At 41.8% G+C, this 21,997-nt stretch overlaps 1 protein-coding gene across 6 annotated transcripts in view; it reads right to left on the bottom strand.

The window, feature by feature from the left end:
- The window catches only part of TMCC1 (transmembrane and coiled-coil domain family 1), a 181,490-nt gene that overhangs the window by 40,910 nt on the left and 118,583 nt on the right, over positions 1 to 21,997 (bottom strand). For 5 of the 6 annotated variants that reach the window (XR_008554505.1, XR_008554504.1, XM_054708167.1 and 2 more), the window contains one exon: positions 1,894 to 2,825. Coding sequence is in view for 4 of the 6 variants with exons in the window: in XM_054708167.1 (XP_054564142.1) it covers positions 1,894 to 2,825 (932 nt within the window). In the remaining 2 variants the exon portion in view is untranslated. Of the gene's footprint in view, positions 1 to 1,893; positions 2,826 to 6,343; positions 6,405 to 21,997 lie in introns of those variants that run through there. The other variant, XM_028127740.2, reaches the window with a different exon arrangement.

The following is a 21,997-nucleotide window of genomic DNA, read 5'->3' as shown; positions in this document are numbered from 1 at the left end:
TCCTGTCTCTGAATTATTTTAAATGTATACACAGGTGGGTCTTGGGAGACCTGTTTTTCCTCTCTGATTTTCTCACATTGGCCTACATCTGACTTGAAGACGTAACAACTCTATATGAATTTTTAAACTCTGGAAGAATTTAAAAACTGGAATGTTTTGCTATCCATTTAAAATAAAAGGGTCAAAGCAGGCAGTTGGTTTTTTGAGCAACTAACTATGGAACACCCAGGTCTCCATGGTTCAAAGGGGTATATTTTAATAGCAGCAGTGGCAGCTGCTACTTAACATCAACAAAGTACTTACTGGGCCAGGCACCAAGCTATGTGCTTCACATAAATTATTTCATTTAAATGTCACAGTAACCTTATGAGGGACTATTATTTTTCCCATGTTAGAGATGTGGAAACTAGAACTTAGGAACGTTAAGAAACTTGCCCAATTTTCAAGATTAGTAAGTGGCAGAACAAGAATTTGAATGTTAAGACTTAAATATAATATGGTACAAAGGACCAGGTGTTTTATTTTGAGTCTACTTGAATATTTGTTAAGATTGCTCATTGCTTTAGATATTGTCTTCTAAGTACATTAAAGAATACATAAAACAATGAATTAAGAATGGTAATGTATTTGCTTTTAGAACTTCTTTTCTCTTCCCCTCCCTCCCCTTCCCTCCCCTGCCCTCTCCTCTACTTTTGTTTCCTTTCCTCACAAAGTCTTAAGTTTGAATTAAAGGATGGAAGAGTGAAGATAACAGACAGGACTGAATTACTGACTAGTGTTTTCACCATGTGAAAGAGTTTGCTGCTGCAACTCTTCACTCATCTTACTGATTCACATGAATAATTTATTCAGGCCCTGAGATTATCTCATAAAAGCAAACTTAAAAAAAATCACTTAAAAAAAAGAGGTGAAAGGGACCTTAAAAGATTGCCTGTTCAACCCTTGATATAGTAGAATTGCTGAGGATTCCTTCTCATTAGAAACTGGAACAAAACCAGAACAAACATCTTTCAAGGCCTAACCCAACCTGTGGCTCCCATGAGATTAGCTCTTAATCAGTATCAGTGAGGTGGCTTATCTCTGGTTGACAAACTTTGGATCTGATTAAGTACTACAAGGTGGACATTATTTTCTATCTGCATGTGATGGAAACAAGAGGAAAAGACACACAATTTGAAGAATGGTCTAATATGAATATAGAGTGTAATATGAAACAACAAAGCTATTAGCTTCTACCTTTAGCACAGATTATAACTCAAAGCATTTAGCCCTCTGAGAATTCTCTAGCTATTGCAGAACCATTTCACATGTTTAAGTTCATTCCCATTCAAATGTTTGCCAATTCATAGTAAAGGTAACAGACATGCTTATCTGAATTTATTTTCAGTCTAATCTTTCTACACCAACTGCCTAGATAAATGTGTTTAAGCCCCAATAGCTACAGGTTCATTACATTTTGGACGGGCTATGTCTTTGATTTATACAGAGTTGGGGGTTATAACAAATCTTTTGAATTCAATGTAGTATACATACAGGCTGCAATGACTTGTGCTCTGTAATTATAAATGAATAAATGAAATGCCTCAGAAACCTTGGGGTTCATTTGAAAGTCTTAAACTAGAATGGAAGACTGGAGAGCTACAGTAATCATCACCTGTCAACTGCAATGCTTCACTGGTGTGTAACCTTGGGAGTTATTTAATTTTGCTGTGTCTGTCATCTGCATTCTATGATAGGAACTCATGCAGACATCATATTACATATCTAAAGTGCTCTGGACATTCCAGAGAAAGACAGTCTACTAAATATCTTTAAAAGCCAGCCCCCCTGACAATAGCCAAAGAAAAGGGAACCCCAAACATAATTTCGGATTTTAATTCCATATTAACTTACCTATATCGCTCTTCCTGCAAGGCCTGCATTATTAATGAATAGTCCCTCTGATAATGTTCCTTGAGGGTCTCAAAGGATTCCTCTAGCCTGGCCTGGGTTTCTCGGATCTCCTGGATCTCATGTAATAGTGCATCAAATCCTGAGCTCTGCATGTCCAGAGTGTTTGTTTTGGAGCTAGATGCTCCTATAGCGATGCCTCCAGTGGTGCTGTTGGCTCCTACTGAGCCTGAAGTGGCACTAGAACAATCTTCTTCACTACCATATTTTGGGCTTGACTGAAAGTTTGAAATCACTCCCAAAGCCTTCCCATCATCCACCTGTCCTTCTTCTAAAGAGTCCTTCAGGTTAGGGATGTTGTCTGCACTGCCAAATTTATTCCGAATTAATGAAGCGATCTCTCTGGGCTTTGAGACCACTGCCCCTGCTGCTGAATGAGTTGCCTGGGAGAAGCTGGAAAGTCCACCTTTGACACTGTCTACCACACCTTCACTGAAGCCAGTCACCTTCGCTCCCACATCCTTCAAACCCTGGTGCATGTCCCTGAAGACATCCTTTGGCTGCCGGGGGATCCCATTCTGCTCCACTTCTCGGAGCTTCCTGTGGTAGTGCTCAAGCTTCTTTTGTAGCTGGAGGATGGTTTGGGCAGATTTCTGGTTCTTCTTCTCAAAGACCTGCTTGATGCGGGCAGCCTGCTGCTTATCTGCGCTGTTGGCAAGCTTCAAATACTCAGCAACGTTGTCATCCCGGGCTGTTTGTGCAATCTTGATTTGTTCTGTGAGCTTCAGGATCTTCTGCTGCAGGTGAGCGATAGCAGCCTTTGTACGCTGAGGGTCTGGTGTTCCATCCACAGAGTCTGTGTGGATGCTGCCATCAGTGCTGGAGGCCACTGCACTGGAAGTCTGGGCGAGGCTGCTTACTTCCAACCGCTCGATCTAGCATCAAAGCAAAAAGTGGACGTTAAAAGGAGCCCCAAAGAAGACTACTTTTCCAGAATCAACAGGCCAATCAAGTATACTTTGCTTTAAGCAAAACAGATAAAAGAAAAAAGATTTATACAAGATGTAAACTGGGGTATTTTTCCTTTGTTAGAGTATTTAGTATGGTATATCTTTTTTTTTTTTTGTACGGTATATCTTGAAATAACAAAGCTCCTTAGTGGGCATAAGTTAATTTACATTCTTCACACATACTTTTGTTTACAAGCATATCTATGTAAAACAAGGTACATCTGCATTTCAATTTAATTATATAAAAATCATTTTAGTATTCAGACATCACAGTAATTCCAACCCATGTTCTAAGATTACGGTCATCTGAAAATGTTGGTGAGAACAAGTATTTTACTGGCTAAATATAAAAATCCAATTTTTATCACAGTATTTTTTTTTTTTTGGGGGGGGTGTCCAAATCATGTCATGGGCAATAGAATCATTCTTTCCATTCTAATAGGAACACTTATTGGTAGCTGGAGACAGGTGCAGGTAAGATTGAGAAGGTACTGCTGAAAGTGGTAAGGATGAATGTGTACACTCTTAAGAGTTAAAATTCCAAGACACAAGCAACTGTGATAAACTTGGGCAACATTATGTGAATATTAGAGACAGGGACAGTAAGGTAAATAATTTAAAAAGTCAGTGACTAAGTTCAGACCTTTTGGAGGCCAAATTCTATGAGTTCTAACCAGGAAACAATTTTTATTAGGCAAGAGACTCCAAAACACACACACAATGACTATACTTTCATACAGGTAAGCAACCATGAAAAAGAGTTGAAGAAAAAGACAAGCCGCTCAGATCTGAAAACTTATATGATCATACTTCAAAACTGTTAGCCAAAGCAGGGGATAGGTTAGTTTATCTAACTCAGGAGAAAAAAGTCTTTTAAGAAGGTGCCACTGGATATGGCTTGTGGTGGTGGTGAATTAGAGTAAGGCCTATGCAGAAAGGTTTTAGAAACTGTTCTCTATTGAACATTAACAGAAATACATAATTAAATAAACACTCCAGGTAATAAAAATTCCCAGTAAGCATGTCAAATTACAAATTTACCATCTCGGAGACTTGAGAGCACACCCTTTTCCTTGCTTCCCATCCCTAATCTGTCATCTTCAGCAATCTGCTAGCAAGAACTGTATATAGGTTACTCTCACATTAAAAAAGGTTGAATTACATTTTTATGATGACAATAATATACCAATTCTGAAATGTTCATAAAATGCTAATAATTAACTTGCCAGTCCAGACATGCATTCTCTTTTTTTCATCTTGGTTGTATCTCCTCAGTTTGCCTTCTGAACAGAATTTATTCTGATCTCTAACTCTAAAACACACTGAGTTCATTAATGAATTCAATATATTACTATTGATGTGAATAAAACAATATTATTTTCTTTCTAGATGAACACAAAAGAAATATTGTGCCTTTAAATAAAATCAAAAGATAATTTAAAACCAAAATGAGTAATAAAATGACATTATACTCCACTAATAAAAAAACACACCATCCAGAATAGTTAGGGGCTAGTGCAATAACTATTTTTTTTCCTTTTTATTTCCTCCCTCTCTCTCTCTCTCTCTCTCTCTCTCTCTCTCTCTCTCTCTCTCTCTCTTTACAATAACTGTTTTGTATCGCTTCCTCCATCTGCCCTATTCATCTTTTAGGTACATGCTAACTAGAAGTGAAAAGACCAGAGGAAGGCAGCAGAAGGGAGGATGATGAGCCAAAGTTCCAGATAATCAAGTTGCCAAGAGTTTCAACTCTTCAGTGCCTTAGGTTCACTCTCTTAGGTTGTACAGGGTTCCCACTGTGTGATTTTCTTTCTGAATGGGATTTCAGATCCCATAATTACAGTATGTAATATTGATACCATTGTAATTAACTAGTTATTAATAACTAGAGGCCCGGTACACTGGGGGAAGGGGGGTTTCCCTCGGCATGGCCTGCGCCCTCTCCCAGCCCGGGACCCCCGGTGGACATCCCTCAAGGGGTCTTTAGCACTGCCACAGAGCCGTGCGCCCGGCTTAGTGCTTAGGGGTGGGTCCTTAGTGCTTGCCAGCTATGAGCCCGGCTCCCTGTGGGAGCACACTGACCACCAGGGGGCAGCTCCTGTGTTGAGCGTCTCCCCCGGTGGTCCGTGCACATCATAGTGACCAGTCGTTCTGCGGTTCGTCGATTTGCATATTAGCCTTTTATTATATAGGATAGGAAAGGAGCAAAGGGAAGGCCAGGTATTATAGTCATGTTCCCCACAAAACACTGGGGGAAGGGGAGTGGACAAAGGGAAGATAGTCGCATGCCCAGTAAAGTTGGGATGACATAGGGAAGATACTTGACTCTCAATCACATCTGGGGACAGAGATAGTTGGCCAGAATGGGGATGGCAACTGCAAGCAAAATTTGGATACTTAATTCCCTGAACAAAGAAACTTGCTCTCTTGTGCTCTTGGCTCTTTGGGACTCCTGTGACTCTGGGCTTATGGGGCTCTTTTGTTCCTGCTCCCCTGCATTCCCCCACATGGTCCATGGCCATGTGGACCCCATACACAACGGACTAATAGACTGCAGTTAGCCTGGCTCCAACATGGAAAGGAAACTCTAGACACTGGCTTTGCTTCTAGCTTTACTGAAACCCCAGCTATACTTCTTCTATGACTGAACTAAGAGAAATGGGACTTTGGAAACCAAGGGGTATAATTCCAAGGAAATAAAGCTTTCTATCATATCACACCCTCTCGTGAGGGCCTCCGGAAATGTTTATTTCAGCGGTACCCCAAGAACCCTACTTCCACTGATAAAAGATAATATGACCCTGACTATGTACTTATGTTTAATAGCTCAAAATCTACCACAATATAAAAGGGAAGCAAATACGAAATATAATTTGATCCAAGACTACCAGCGTAGGTATGGTTTAGTTTTCTTAGGTTGTTATTCATTTGAATATCAACTTATATGTAATCTGTTGTCTAAAGAAATACAGATATGGAAATCAAGTTTATTACTCTGGGAGGATAAAAATTAACTATACTAGTGAAAAGATGGCTTTGAGATTAGAATCTTTATATATATTTTATTGATTTTTTACAGAGAGGAAGGGAGAGGGATAGAGATTAGAAACATCGATCAGAGAGAATCATCTATCAGCTGCCTCCTGCACCCCCTCCCCCCCACTGGGGATGTGCCCGCAACCAAGGTACAAGCCCTTGACCGGAACCAAACCTGGGACACTTCAGTCCACAGGCCAACCCTCTATCCACTGAGCCAAACCGGTTAGGGCAAGAGATTAGAATCTTTAGAACTGGAAAAAAACAAACAAAAAAACCCAAACAAACAAAAAAAACGAACACACTTTTAATACAATTATTTACAAATGATCAGTTGAGATGTGAGTTGTTTTCTCTACCCAGTAACTAAAGAAATAAACCAGGCTTTAATCGGACTTCTTTCCTACCTGGGCTATGTCCTTCCAGTGCATGGCTCCCCTGCAAGAGCTCAGCTGACAGAACCCAGTCCTCAGCTTCCAAAGGAAACTAACCCACAGCTTCAGCAGGAAGATAGTTTTAACACCTGAAACCATGAGTCACTGGATTACTCACTAACTACTCCCAATTTTGGCAGGCACTATCCTCAAAAAAGGAAGGAGAGAGAGAAAAGAGAAACTGGAAGCAGAAGGGAGTGGAGGGGAGGAGAACAGAGGACAGAGGGGCAGGAGTGGAGGAGGAAAGAGGAAGATATACTACACTGAAGAATTATAGGTCAGCTGTGAACAAAGCCCTTAGAGATACAAATACTTAGCACTGGAAGTGCCTGACTTAGCCATGAGTTATGAAGACAACAACTGAAAAGTGATTCTTTTTTTCCAACAGCCTTTGCTAGCATATTAGGTTATCCATATTGTGGGGGCTAAGCTAAATGTTTTTTACGTTAACATTTATATCAGGGGTGTCATAATAATGAGTCTGGAAACAAACTGGGCTGTAGAGACTTACATACTATATGGACAAAGGAGAAAAGGGGTATGGGTCTGGGATTTTGAAGAGGAGATAGGCAATTCACAGGTAGCTGAGAAAAGAGTGAAACACACTCCTGGCCAAATTCCTGCTAGGCAACCCAGAAACAATGGGATTTAGGGGAGTCTAGCTAATAGTCTCCTGCTTGGATCCTTCCTATCTACCAAACTTAATTCAGATAGGCTACTGTGAATATCCTTAAGGTGAATATGCTAAGATTCCCTTCCTAAAGCAGGTTTTTCCATCTGGATTCAACTGTAAAATGCATCAACTGTAAAATGAATGGGATAATATTAATGCCCATTTCAGAAAACTGCTGTGTGGATAAAATGAGTCAATAAATATAACAGTGCTCAAAACAATACCATGCACAGAGTAACTGCTATTACTAGCTATTACTTTTATATCATTTAATTGGTTCTTTTAAAAAATTCAAATATTAAAAGATTCCAGAATATACTTCAGTGGATGAAAGGGGCCACATGCTAACCTGACAAGCTAACCTGAGTTTGGCAGTCCTGCAAACTCAGAGACCTAAAGTAATCACAAAGGATGGTCTGAAATTAAACTTTAACTAAAAGCAGTTATGGTGGGTAGTTACATCCTAGGCTGGTATCTTCACTGACAAGGTCAACCTTTACCTTAACTGAGCCTATCTGTCTTTTTGCATCTGTAATAACATACCCTTTGAAATGTCTGGGTAACTTGTAACTTCCCTTTTTCTGGACCCCTTGGGGCACAACCTAAAGTGCTGGGTGCCAGGACAGATACCACAAATTTCTTCATTATCATGTTAATTGTTCCTGCACCCACCTAAGTATGTGTCTATCATTTTACTTTTTATCCATTCCCAGGGGTTTCCCTGCTTTGCTTTCTCCTGCCTCTCTAGTCATTACCAATGGATTTCATGTAACCCACCTAGGTCCCTTCCTTTGATTGCAATGTATAAATACAGATGTAACCTGCCATTCTCCAGAGCATTATCTCAATTCATTGAGGTTCTGCTTCCTGGCAATTGTTGACAGATTGGCTCAAATAAACTCACAAAAATTCTTTACAGGTTTTAATGGTTTTTTATGTTAACACTTCCTTCCTAAATCTTTTACATTTCAGGCACAGACAAGGGATATACAGAGTGGCCAGATTATTATGATCTCTGAACGCATAATAATCTGGCCACTCAGTCTCTAATCCTACCTAATAATAGACAAATATGCAAATTGACCATACCTCCGACACACCCACAAGCCATGCCCACCATCCAATCAGAGCAAGTATGCAAATTAACCCAAACCAAGATGGCTACAGCCACAGAAAGCAAGGTTTCCTAGGTAACAGAGGAAGCCAAGCTTTCCGCCTGCCCTTGCCAGGCCTAAGCCTCCACTCAAGCTACAAAGTTTCAATTATAGAAAGTAAACAAATTCAAACAAATGGCAGCAGGATGGAGCTTGAGAGAACAGGCCCGGGTTGCCGCAGGCAACAGGGGAAGCAAAGCTTTCCACACACCCTGGCCGGGCCCAGCCGCTTAAGGCAACAAAGTTTCAATTATAACCCCAACACAAATGGCTGCCGGCCTCGGAGGGAGCCCCAGGCTTGGCTCTGCTCCAGGCTACAAAGTTTCAATTGTAGAAGGAAAATAAATTCCAGATACCAGGGCCTCCGCTTGGGTTGCCAGGGGGCATGGCCAGCCTGCAAACCACCACAGGCCCCTCTCTCAGGCCGCCCCAGGCCCCAAGGGAACCCCCACCTGATTCAGGATGCACTTCAGGGCAAACCAGCTGGCCCCCACCCCTGTACCAGGCCTCTATCCTATCTAATAAAAGAGTAATATGCAGATTGATCATCACTGCAACACACAATATAGCTGCCCCCATGTGGTCAAAGATCCTGCCCCCATGTGGACACAAGATGGCCACCACAAGATGGCCAGCAGGAGAGGGCAGTTGGGAGGCACCCGGCCTGCAAGGGAGGGCAGTTGGAGGTGATCAACCCTGCAGGAGAGGGCAGTTAGGGGTGACCAGGCCGGCAGAGGAGGGAAGTTGGGGGCAAACAGGCTGGCAGCAGAGTGGTTAGGGGGTGATCAGGCTGGCAGGCAGAAGCGGTTAGGGGCAATCAGGAAGGCAGGCAGGCAAGCAGTTGGGAGCCAGCAGTCCTGGATTGTGAGAGGGATGACCGACTGCCTGGTGGGATCGGGGTCCCATATTGGAGAGGGTACAGGCTGGGCTGAGGGACAACTCCCCTCTGTGCACGAATTTCATGCACCGGGCCTCTAGTATGTGTGTGTGTGTATATATATATATATATATATATATATATATATATACACACACACACACACACATACATACACATACACACACACACACACACACACACACACACACACACACACTAGAGGCCCGGTGCATGAATTTGTGCATGGGTAGGGTCCGGCCAGCCTAGCCAGGGGGAGGGGACATGGGCAGTTGGTCGGCCTGCCTGCTGGTTGAACTCTGGTCGAGGGGACAATTTGCATATTAGCCTTTTATTATATAGGATATACACTGAGTGGTCAGATTATTATGCATTCAGAGATCATAATAATCTGGCCACTCAGTGTATATGTAGAGAGTCTAAACCAAAGGAATAATGTAATTCAACAGTACAGTAAAATAATAATAGTCACATTTCTGAATAGTTGGTCTTATGGCTAGGCACCTGGTTAGCTTATCTTCCAGTCCTCACAACCCAAAAAAGTAGAATTTTTATCACTAATTTACAGATGAACTGACTTTGAGGTGCCTCCTACTACCTTACCACAAGGCAGTTTGACAACAGCAGCAATAGCAGTATCACCTACTCAATAGGGCTACCCTGATATCGTGAGGGCCTACAGATCTGGTCATATCCATCAATGTAGCAAGTCAAAGACATTTATGGCTGAGGTTAGAATTAATTTGTATAGAAAAAAACTTAGGGCCCTAACCGGTTTGGCTCAGTGGATAGAGGGTCGGCCTGTGGACTGAAGGGTCCCAGGTTCGGTTCCGGTCAAGGGCATGTACCTTGGTTGTGGGCACATCCCCAGTAGAGGGTGTGCAGGAGGCAGCTGACAGATGTTTCTCTCTGATCAATGTTTCTAATCTCTATCCCTCTCCCTTCCTCTCTGTAAAAAATCAATTAAAAAAAAATCTAGGACCAAAATTCAGTCAGTTAAATATATTTTGATAAAACATATTATATATTGACTACTTATAAGCTAGGCAATGTGCTACAAAGCTATGATTCATATCTAATTGTTGCTATAACAAGCAGACATTACTGCTTTGTTTGCAGTTTGTCTCTTACTATTAAGAATTCATTTGCAAGGCTTAAATTATCTATTAGTTGATCTAAATGAATTATCAGAAAACAGCCCAAAACAACATTTAAACAGACACCTCAAAACACCAATTAATCAGGGGCAGAGTAGAGCCATCTAGGGCAGAGTATTAGATAAGCTTTATAATGGCTTACAATTTTCATTTGCAAACATATTAAAAATCTATCTATTTTCTCTAAGTGAATGAAAGTGTCAGAACATGGCAACACCTGGCTTTGAGAACAATCATGTTAAAGGCAATATTGTGCAAAAAGCAAGGACAAGGGCAAAAGGACCTAAGCTCAAATCTGGCTGCATGCCTCCTCACTAGCTGTATGTCTTTGGGCTACCTACTTGTTCTCTTTGAGTCTAAGTTTTCTCATCTACACAATGGAGTTAACATTGTCTCACGAGATTATCTGAAAATATGTTAAATGTGTGCTAAATCAGATCATGCCTGTCAAACATGGTAAGCATTCAAGAAGTTATCTTTTTCTATTCCTTACCTGGTTCATTATTCAAAATCCAAATTTTTAACTAGAATAGATTCAGAAATCTCTGACTTGACATTAGTATCTTCAAAAGATGACAGCCCCTACCTTAGTATGCCAAAGTCATCTTATCTATGCTTTATAGAGTATTAGCTCTCTTTCAGGAAATTTCATATTCTGCACACTAAATAATCTACATCATTTCTGAGAAAATTAAAGCAACATTTTTAGAGTAAAAGAAGGGGCTGGAGAGCGTGGAAATCTTTGTAAGTAATCTGAAAACAAATAGAAACTTGACTAGAAGTGTATCTTTTCCAGGGCCTATTTCATAGAATGGGCGATGTAAACTGATGCTGCAGACCCAGTCCATTGTTCTGCTAAAAATTTTATCTCAGAGATAAACTGACCATGTTTTAAACCAAAATTGGAGTGTGTGGTTCAATTCAAGTGCACTTAGTGGGGGCAATAGGATAGAATATTTGATTTTGGGGAGAGCACCCTCCAAATCCAATATAAATAGTAATCCCTAGAGATTCATAATCTTGGCCCTAAGAACTACACAGGAATCTTCTTCTAATCTATATTAATAAAAGGGTAATATGCTAATTAGATCGGATGTCTTCCAGACGACCATCTGGACCTTCTTCCTGACAAAGCCGGGCCCAGGAGAAGCTGCCCGCCCCGCGGTCCCAGGCGCCAGCACCTGCTCCTGCAGCTCGGGAGAGGGAGAAAAGCTGGGCACCTGCGGCTGTGGCCTGGGCAAAGCCACCTGCCCACAGTTCCCTACGGCTGTGGCTGGCCCGGGTCCCAGTTGCCTGTGGCCAGCCAGAGGGAGGGAATCCTGGGTCTCGGGTGCGGGGCTGAGGCAGAGGTGGTTAGGGGCGATCAGGCAGGCAAGCAGGCGAGCGGTTAGGAGCCAGCGGTCCCAGATTGCAAGAAGCATGTCCGAGGGGTCCCGAATTGGAGAGGGTGCAGGCCAGATTGAGGGATCCCCGACTCCTGTGTACGAATTTTATGCACCGGGGTTCTAGTCAATAATAAACCTAAAGATGCTCTGGTTGGTCTTATCAGGTTTTTTTTTTCTTCCAGGCAGATTGTGTTGAGGAAGTAAAACAGAAGAAAGCGTCTGGCCTTAGGAGACATATAGCTCTAGGTTTGAATTTTGTCATCTTCTTGAGGCTTTCCTTTGCCAACTCCCCCACCTAATCCCTACCAAAAAGAAAAGAAATCCCACAATCTATTAGCATTTTGTGCAGAAAGTATATCTTAATCATGACGGTATTTTTCGCCTATCTTCACTGTCTCACTGTAGAAATTATAAGTCCTTCCCTTCTCACTCTACTGAGAAATTCTTTCATGTACAATTCTGACTGACATTTAGTTTGCTGTGCTGTGGAATAGAGAGATCTCAAGTGGGGGTAGTAGAAAATAAAAATGGACTAAGTTCCACTAGTCTACAGACAAAAAGCTTTTTCTCTAAGTATTCCATTTTTTACTTTGGAACTAAAGTCAAGATTCAGCTTATATTCTAAAAATCAGGCCTTTTCAGTTGTCACTAAAATTTTTTCTCACTTGATAATTCTTGTACAGACTGGAGTGTTTCCTGTAAGTCCCAGAAATCACTTTTTCACAGAACTTGGGTACATGGAACAATATTAGGTTCTATGGAGATGTGTCTGGACCACCAATAAAGGGAATAGTGGAGCCAAGTTAACAGAGTTCCTGGAATCCTGATTATCTCTGTTTTCATCTATTTTATATGGGTATGATGGAGAAATTTTGCTTAGAAAAATAAAACAAAGTTTTAGCCGAAACCGGTTTGGCTCAGTGGATAGAGCATCGGCCTGCGGACTCAAAGGTCCCGGGTTCGATTCTGGTCAAGGGCATGTACCTTGGTTGCGGGCACATCCCCAGTAGGGGGTGTGCAAGAGGCAGCTGATCAATGTTTCTCTCTCATCGATGTTTCTAACTCTCTATCCCTCTCTCTTCCTCTCTGTAAAAAATCAATAATAATAAAAAAACCCCACAAAGTTTTACTGCTTAATTTTTTTTAAATTTTGAAAAATCATTGATATACAAATAATACTCATGATAATAATCCTGTCACTTCTGAATTTGGAACTACAGTCTAGTTTGTCTCAAACTTCCTTTTTCTACTAAGAACCATTTTAGGCCCTGCTCTCTCCACGCCACACCGCCTCCCCCCAATGATTTTGTGTATATATCTTCCTATATAATTAAAGTCTAACATGTAAATTGTCCCCTCAACTGAGAGTTTGACCACTTGCTATGAGGTGTGCTGACCACCAGGGGGCGGCGCGGAACATGGCAGGCGACAGCAATGCAGTGCTGCCGGCCCCAACGGGCCCTGACGAGAGCGGGACCGTGGCAGGATGGTGGAGCAGGTGAGCGGGTGGTGCCAGGCCTAGGTGGGTGTGAGTAGGGGCCCGATCGCCCTGCTGATTAGGCCCTGATCGCCCTATCAGGGCCAGGCCCTGGGCTGGAATGGGGGGTGGGTGGCAGTGACCAACCTCCCACAGCGCCTGGACGGGGGCCTGCGACTTCTCGCTGGCTACCTAGGGGTGGGGGTGATGGGGACGGAGGTGTGGTGAGAATACGGGGTGTCCACCGAGCTCGCTCTCACTCCCCCTGCTACCCTCCCCCAGGACACCAGGGCTCACATGCCAAGGAAGCCCCCTGCACTCAAGGTTCTGGGTGCCTGTGAGGAGCCCACCCCGCACCCACGTGGCCTCTTCCGGGTGAGCTGGGCTGCAGCCGCCAGGACCACAGGGGCCGGTCGAGCTCCCCGTGGGTTCGCACAGGATCCAGCCCGGAGAGCACGCGCTGCCCACCAGGCTTCCATGTGGCGCCGCTGGCTGGCCCAGAGGCCCACGCTGCGCCCCGGCTTGCATTGTCTCGCTCACTGCATCTCTGTGTGGGGATTCGGATGCTGTGACTCAGGCGGAGGTGGGGTGCGTGGGGACCAAGGGGCCCAGGTGCTGCCCAGGGCCCAGAGGTCAGCTAGAACCTGCCCTTCCATGCCAGATGCTTGCGCTTTGATCACCAGCCAGGCCTAGGGACCGCACCCGTGCAAGAATTTCGTGCATCGTGCCTCTAGAGAGAGAGAGAGAGAGAGAGAGAGAGAGAGAGAGAGAGAGAGAGAGAGTGTGTGTGTGTGTGTGTATATATATAAATGTATGTAAAATTTTTTAATTGATTTCAGAGAGGAACGGAGAGGGAGAGAGAGAGAGAAACATCAATGATGAGAGAGAATCATATTTGCTCCCCATTGGGGATAGAGCCGCAACCTGGGCATGTGCCCTGGTCAGGAATCGCACCGCGACCTCCTGGTTCATAGGTCGATACTCAATCACTGAGCCATGCTGGCCAGGAAGGCCCTACTCTTTTTTCTACCACCAGCATATTCCAGGTTTATCTACATAAAAGACAAAGTTTTAAAATCATTTCATGGGTGATACTGAATATGTGGTAACGAGTAGAGGACATGCTTGCTCAAATGGGAATTCTGGTGGGGTTTTCTCACCAGCTTTGTAGCTAAAGCAAAATGATAAAAAACAAAACAAACCAAACACACACAAAAAACAAAGCTCTATCATGGATTACTTGGGAATAACGGAAACCTTAAATTTAAATCCATATATGCTAAGTCACAACTATCATTTGGTTCTTCTGACTGGTGTGGCATGCTGTTTCACACCTCCAGGCTTTTGCACATACAGTTCCCTCAGCCAGTCCACGGCTTGCTCTCCTTCCCTTTTCTGGTTCACTACTATTCATTCTTCAAGACCCAGTTCAGGTGTAACCTCTTCTAGGAAGTCTTTCCTGACAACTTCTCTCCCAGCTGGATTAACAAGTCTTCCTTTATATTCCCATATATCTGTATATACATTTCTATCACTGTTCTTTTTTTTTAAAATATATATTTCTTTATTGATTTCAGAGAGGAAGGGAGAAGGAGAGAGAGAGATAGAAACATCAATGATGAGAGAGAATCATTGATGGGCTGCCTCCTGCACACCCCCCACTGGGGATCAAGCCCGCAATCCAGGCATGTGCCCTTGGCTGGAATTGAACCTGGGTCCCTTCAGTCCGCAGGCTAACGCTCTATCCACTGAGCCAAGCCGGCTAGGGCTCTATCACTGTTCTTATCATATTACGTTGAAATGACTGTTTAGGTGTCTTGTCTCCACTGACAGTTTCTGAGGGCAGGGGTTATGGCATATTTATCTTTGGACCCCAAGAAGCTAGCATAATACCTTGTACAAAGAAGACACACAGTGAATTTCTGTTTAATATAAATGCTCACCAGCATCTTCTTAGCATGATCCTTCTAGATCTCATATGTCAGGCAGCAACTGAGCCGATGTTACCATGAATGGAATAAATGTCAGAATTTTTGCAAGAAAAATAGCTTCCAATAGATGATACCCATCCTTCCAGGGCTGCCGAATAAAAACTACTGACTGGGTTGAATATCAGTTTAGATTATTAACATCCTATCTGGCCCACCCTCCTCCAACCCAACTGCAAAATATCCATTATAGGATCTAGAGCTGCTGCTCAGAATTGCTTTGTCACCAAAGGACGGACTTCCTGGCTTATGTGAAAGACATCATTGAGAATTACCACTGCCAGATATTCTTTAGGCCTGATGTTTGGACTTAATGGATACATGTGAGCCTGGCCAGATGATTTATTGTTCTTTTAACAACATTTTGCACAATGCCTCCTATGGACATGGCCTACGTTAAACATTTGAGGTATCCCACCCCACCCCCCAAAAAAGCTCTTTAGGAGCCTGCAATCCTAGTAGTGATAGTGTAAGTAGACAATAAGATGCTTTGTTATGGTTTAGAATTATTTTTATAAGCACAGATTCTCTGAGCTTATAGGAAGGAAACTGAGAAGTCACCCATTTAAGAAAATTTATTTTATAGATAAGTTAAAAGATTTTTAAGAGAAAGATCTCTCCCTGATACTTAAAAGAAAAAATAAGTGACATATACTGAAATAAGGAGATAACAGTTTCTGCATGCTACTGGAGTATTCAAGTGCATACTTTCACGTCTGCATGTTAAGAATGTCATATACACTGATTGATGAGATGATCCAAGTTTCCTTCTAATGTTAAGATTTTAACTTTTGTTTGCAAAAAACAGTGACTCAGGCTACGGGTTATTCAAAAAACATGACTTCAAAATGAAGAATGAGCCCTAGCTCGTTTGGCTTAGTGGACAGAACATCAGCCTGCAAACTGAAAGGTCCTGGGTTCGATTCTGATCAAGGGCACATGCCTGGGTTGCAGGCTCGATCCCCAGTAGGGGGCGTGAAGGAGGCAGCCGATCAATGATTCTCTCTCATCATTGATGTTTCTATCTCTCTCCCTCTCTCTTCTTCTCTGAAATCAATAAAAATGCTTTAAAAAATGAAAAGTGATAGTCTGAAGCACACATACCTGTTAATGCTAAAAATAGTCTATTTTCTGAGTAAATGCTCACCAGTAAAAGAAGGTAACATAGAAACGTTTTCACTGCTGAGGATTTAAAAATACATGTAAAGTGTGCTGGCCAATGTGGCTCAGTTGGTTGGAACATCATCCTGTGTGCAGAAGGGTCTTGGGTTCGATTCCTGGTCAGGGCACATACGGGAGGCAATCATTCAATGTTTCTCCCTCACATTGATATTTCTCTCTCTCTTTCCCTTTCCCTCTAGCTTTCTCTCTCTAGAGTCAAAGAAAAGCATATCCTCTGTGAGGATTAAACAAGCATAAAAAATCCATATGCAGATAAGCCAATTGGTAAACCCACCTTTACAAGTTAATTCCCTAGAAGTTCCCCTTTACAAGTTAAATCCATACAAATACTTTTATGACACAAGTCTCATTGAGACAAAAGATTTCTAAGACTCAGTTAATCCTATTTATTTCAAGTAATTTTGATAAAATAAAATTCTAATGCAATGAAAGAATTTGGAATGCTCCATGGGGTCTGTGATAATCTGGCTCTCTCCTAACTGGCTATTGTTAGGCCTCTTAGGCAGCTTTTGAAGAGTAGAGGCTTTAAGAAGGACCTGTCCTAATTATACATTCCCAATCTCATTTTAGGATATAATTAATCTTTTCTCTTAAAATGGTCTTAAATATAATTTATTTGCTAATAACTTCCAAATGTATACCTTCAACCCACACTTCCCTTAATTCTAAACTCAGATATATAACTATCTACTCAATATCTCTACATATATGCCTAACAGTCACTTCAAATTTCCTATGTACAGCCCTGGCGGGTGTGGCTCAGTTGGTTGAGTGTCATTCCATGCACTGAAAGGTTGCTGGTTCGATTCCTGGTCAGGCCACATACCCAGGCTGCAGGTTTGATCCCTGGTTCAGGAAATGTACAGGAGGCAGCCAATCAATGTTTCTCTTTCTCCCTCTCCCTTCCTCTCTAAAATCAATGAAAACATATTTTTAAAAAAATTACTATGTGCAAAACTGAGTTCCTGATATCCCCCAAACCTGCTCTTTGTGCAGTCTTTCCCATCTCAGCTAATGGCTATTTCACTGATTCCCAAGCTCAGATCAAAAGCCTTGGAGTCATCTTTGATTCCTCTTCCTCTCACATACCCTATCCGGTTAACAACAACAACAATTCATAGCTGCTAATATATATAGTATAGTACTTACTATGTGCCAGACACTGTCCTAAATTCTTTGTATGTTTACTAAATTGTTTAATTCTTACAACAATACTACAGGATGGGTATTAATTATTATCATTTCTACTTTATAGCTAAGAAACTGAAGCATAAAGAATTTAAGTTGAGCCCAGCCAGTGTGGCTTGGTGGTTGAGCACTGACCCATGAACCAAGAAATCACCGGTTCGATTCCTACTCAGGTTCCATTAAAACAAGATCAGCTCCCTGCTCGCTCCCCCCGCATCAGATAAGCGCTTGACAGGTTAGTGGGAGGTGTGGCAAAAACAAATGTTTGGTTTCTGATAGAATAAAAATTAATATTATAATAGTTTTCTAAAACTAACGTTTCCAGCCCTGGCCGGTGTGGCTCAGTTGGTTGGCTGTTGTCCCTTGCACCGAAAGATTGCCAGTTCGGTTCCCAGTCAGGGCATATATCAAGGTTGTAGGTTTGATTCCTGGTCGGGGTGCTAACAGAAGGCAACCAAAAAATCAATAAAAACATTTTTAATTAAGAAAACCCAAAACACAGCCCAGCTGGTGTGGCTCAGTGGTTGAGTGTTGACCCATAAACCAGGAGGTCATGATTCAATTCCCAGCAAGGGCACATGGCCGGGTTGCAGGCTCGATCCCCAGTAGGAGGTATGCAGAAGGCAGCTGATAAATGGTTTTTCTCTCATCAATGTATCTCTCTATTCCTCTTCCTTCCTCTCTCTCTCTCTCAAATCAATAAACACATATTTTTATTATGAAGAGGAAAGGGAACAGAAAATGCTTCTTGGAGGAGGTGACAAATGAAATGAACTTTGAAGGAAGAAATTTTGGATAAAAAGAGAAGAAAAGGCATTTCAGGTTGACAGCCTAGTATGAGGAAAGGTCTGGAAGCTGAAATGTAATAACACCTTCATGGTAACTGAATGGTTCATGAGGCTGTAAAAGTATGGCATAGGAGAGCCTTTGGTGGGAGATGAGCTCTGAAGGTAGGTCTAAACTACTGTTTTGGACTTTATTCCAAGGATATCACTGAAGGCTTCCCAATGGTAAGAGTTATATAATCTGCTTTGAATCTAGACTTACTTGACTACCAAACCACAACCACAATTCTCCTCTAACACTGGTTTTCTTATAGCATTTTGTATCTCAGGAAAAGCATCATAATCCATCAGGTTACACATGTCCAAACAAAACCAAAGCCCAGGAACCAATCTTGACATATGCTTTCTACCTCTATCAAATCCAATATCAAGTCCTATCTATTTTAGTTTCCTAATTCCATCAAATTATAATACTCTCCATCTAATGCTATTTATTTCTACTGCCACCACCTTGTCATCTCTCTCCTGAATCACTCACTCTGAATAATCAATCTATCTGCATTCACTTAGGCTCTCAGTTAAGCTGGAGAATTTGTTTTAAAAAGAAGTCCTAAATCACCCAGTGCTTAAATTATTTTAGTAGTTTCCCACAAATCTTCAAATATTAAGAACAAGAATTTGAAAAGGGTCTATTAAGTTAGTCCTATGTGATTAGGCTCTGGATCTCTCTCTCTAGCTTCATCTTAGAGCATGCTTCCCCTATTCTGGTCATGCTGGCCTTTTTCAGCCTGTTTGGTTCATCCAGTTTCTTCTCACCATAGGGCCGTTGCACATGCGATACTGTGTACTTGTCCTTTCTTCAACTCTCAGCCAGGCATTTTGCTAGGTGCTTGGGCATATACTGATGAACAAAACAAAGTCTCGGTTTTCACAATGCTTAGGGCTGAGGGGGAGAAAGTGGTAAAGACAGAAAAACCAATAATCAAATAATAAAAATTGTTGAAAGTGGTATGAAGAAAAAGAACAAAGTGATGTGAGAAAAGGAATAAAGTAAGGGAGAGAAATCTACTTTAGACTGTATGGACAAAAAGGGGCCACATGCTAACCTGACTAGCTCAAGGAAGGCCTGCATGGCAGCCTGGCAAATTTAGAGACCTAAAGTAACCACAAAGGATGGTCTGAAATTAAAACTTTTTTTAAACTAAAAGCAGTTTATGGTGGGTAGTTATGTCCTAAGGCAGTATTTTTCCATAACAAAGGTTAATATTCACCTTAACTAAGCCTGTCCTTTTGTCTTTTTGCATCTAGGATAACATGCCTGATTAACAAAATAATTTCCCTTTATCTGGATCCCTCAAAGCACCACAAATCCCCTCATTGTTATTCAGTTAATTGTTGACCATTAACTGTCCTGCACAGACCTAAGTAAAGGAATTATGTGTCTATCATTTTATCTAATCCCAGGGATCCCTCCCCCCACCTCAGCAGCCACTTTGCTTTTTCCCACCTCCCTAATCTATCACCGAAGATTTCATGTAACCCACTTACATCTCCCTCTTTTGACTGTAATATATAAAACAAGGTACAAAACTTCCATTCTCCAGAGCATTACCTCAATCCATTGAGATTCTGCTTTCTGGCAATTGTCAACAGTTTGGCTCAAATAAACACACAAAAATTCTTCACAGGTTTGAATGTTTCTTACGTTAACAACTGGGAGGTCATAGAAGAATTCTTTGAACAGGGGCATTTGAACTGAGCTCTCAAAGATAGAAAAAGAAGTTGTTACTTTAACCAGGTCATAAATGAAGAAAAGTATTATTACTATATGTTACATGAGTCAAGAGAATACAGAATTTGGAATTTTATCAATACTCAAGATGAAAATACACAGTTAACATGGCAATTCAAGTAAAGACAAAAGAAAAAAATTTGTTTGTCCACTGCTTGAAAATTCACTTGGTGAAAGTGTTAACAAAAAAGGTTAAGGAAGGAGCAGAAGGATGTTAAGAGAGGAAAAGGTGAGTAGTCAGGAAGGGGACCACCTGCCCAGTTACCTAATGAAGTATATGGACAGTTGTGGTTACAAGGCTTACATAACCAATGAGTCAGCAAAAAGTCAGGGCACAGGATCTCTTCAATGCCCATTCTAAACATCTAGGAAGTTTGGCTCTCTCTACTAGTGAGACAGGGGCCCGAGAACAAGATCTGAGGCAGACTAATAAAAGGTACTATACCTTCCAGCAATACTTGCCTAAGTTATTTAGCATGAGGAAAAGTAAACCTTCATGCTTAGCAAAACAAAAGAAACAGGATCCAACTTAAAGCAGATTAGAGCAAGTCGATTCCGGTAAGATTTCACAGATCTAATGTTGCCCATTTCTTTAACTTGTAAAGATTCAAAAATCAAGACTCCAGAAGGTACTGAAAGCAAAACCTAGATTTAAAGAGAAAATGTCTTTATATATTTTGGAGTCCATAAATATTTCAAGGCTACTTTCTTACTCTAATAAAAGCTAATATGTATTAATAGCAATAGAAAAAGGCTTCATAATGTTAAAACGGGGTCTTGTAAACAAAAAAGAACACATAAAAGGGATTAAATCACAGTACAGAAAAAGAGATACAGCACTAACATCCACTTGATACTGATCTGCAATGATGGTGAATACAAGACAAATGCTCACCAACACACAGCTATGAAAACAGCAGACTCCTCATCCTGCCTTCCTCTACCTCCATACTTATATTAGCTTATTACTGTTCCAGGGACAACAACTCAGTAAGAGCAGAAAGCCTTTATTTTTTCTTTTCCACTTCAGGCCATAGGAAAAAGCTGGTGTGAGGGGGAGGGGTGGGGGAAGGGTAGAAAAGTAGGGTGGAGGAAAGGTGTAAATATGACTGTTCAAAGAAGGGAAAGATTATCTGTTAGCATTCTTGGCTCTGTAAATTCTTGGCTTCTGCCAGTTTCCGGATATCTGAGAAAACGTGATAATTATCTCTGAAGGTCACAACTGAATGACCAGAAATAATGTTTTCCTTTCTGGTTCCCTTAGCCATCCCTTTCAATCAAATGTGAATCTGCAAAATGTTTTAATTATTGCAGACACAATTCTATGTAGCTGATATAGAAAAGTAAAACAAACAAGCAAACAAAAACAAAACACAAGCAACACATTTATCTTACCAAAACCCCCTGTCAGGCAGTCTGCTGATTTTGCTTGCCACAAAGCTCATCCTTCATTTGTGCACTGCCAGAGCAAGCTTGGATCGTGAAAACAAATCACAACCTCTTTTGGCTATAAGCTCTTTCCATTTGTCCCAGTTTCCAAGCTGCAGAGGAGCTGTGGCATAGTCTGTCACGGCTGCACGTACTTGGTTTCCGAGAATAACGCTGTAAATGAGGACAGCTACCACTGGGAATTCATTCCCCCACCAAAGAGCCAGCCGAAATGAAGCTTCTAGTGGATCCCTGGGCCTCTCACCTTCACAGACTCAGAAAAGGGCCTTTCACAGAACAGGCAGGTACAGCCGCACCACATCAACATCCCGCATAGCCAATCCTCCGCAGTGCCCACCTCAGCCTACGTACAGTTCCGGTTCTGTCTGCTGCACCAATTCTTAGAGCTTTCTATATCTGAGAGCCTGGGAGGACTCTGTGCTGAATAAACAGAAAGCTTCTGCCAAACAAATATCCGTGTGCATGTGCATGTGAGTGTGAGTGTGCATGTGTGTGGTTT

The sequence above is a fragment of the Eptesicus fuscus genome, chromosome 18 (genome assembly GCF_027574615.1).
Source record: "Eptesicus fuscus isolate TK198812 chromosome 18, DD_ASM_mEF_20220401, whole genome shotgun sequence".
Taxonomy (NCBI): Eukaryota; Metazoa; Chordata; class Mammalia; order Chiroptera; family Vespertilionidae; genus Eptesicus; species Eptesicus fuscus.
The sequence above is the reverse complement of the archived record's forward strand: the minus strand, read 5'-3'. Positions and strand labels throughout refer to the sequence as shown.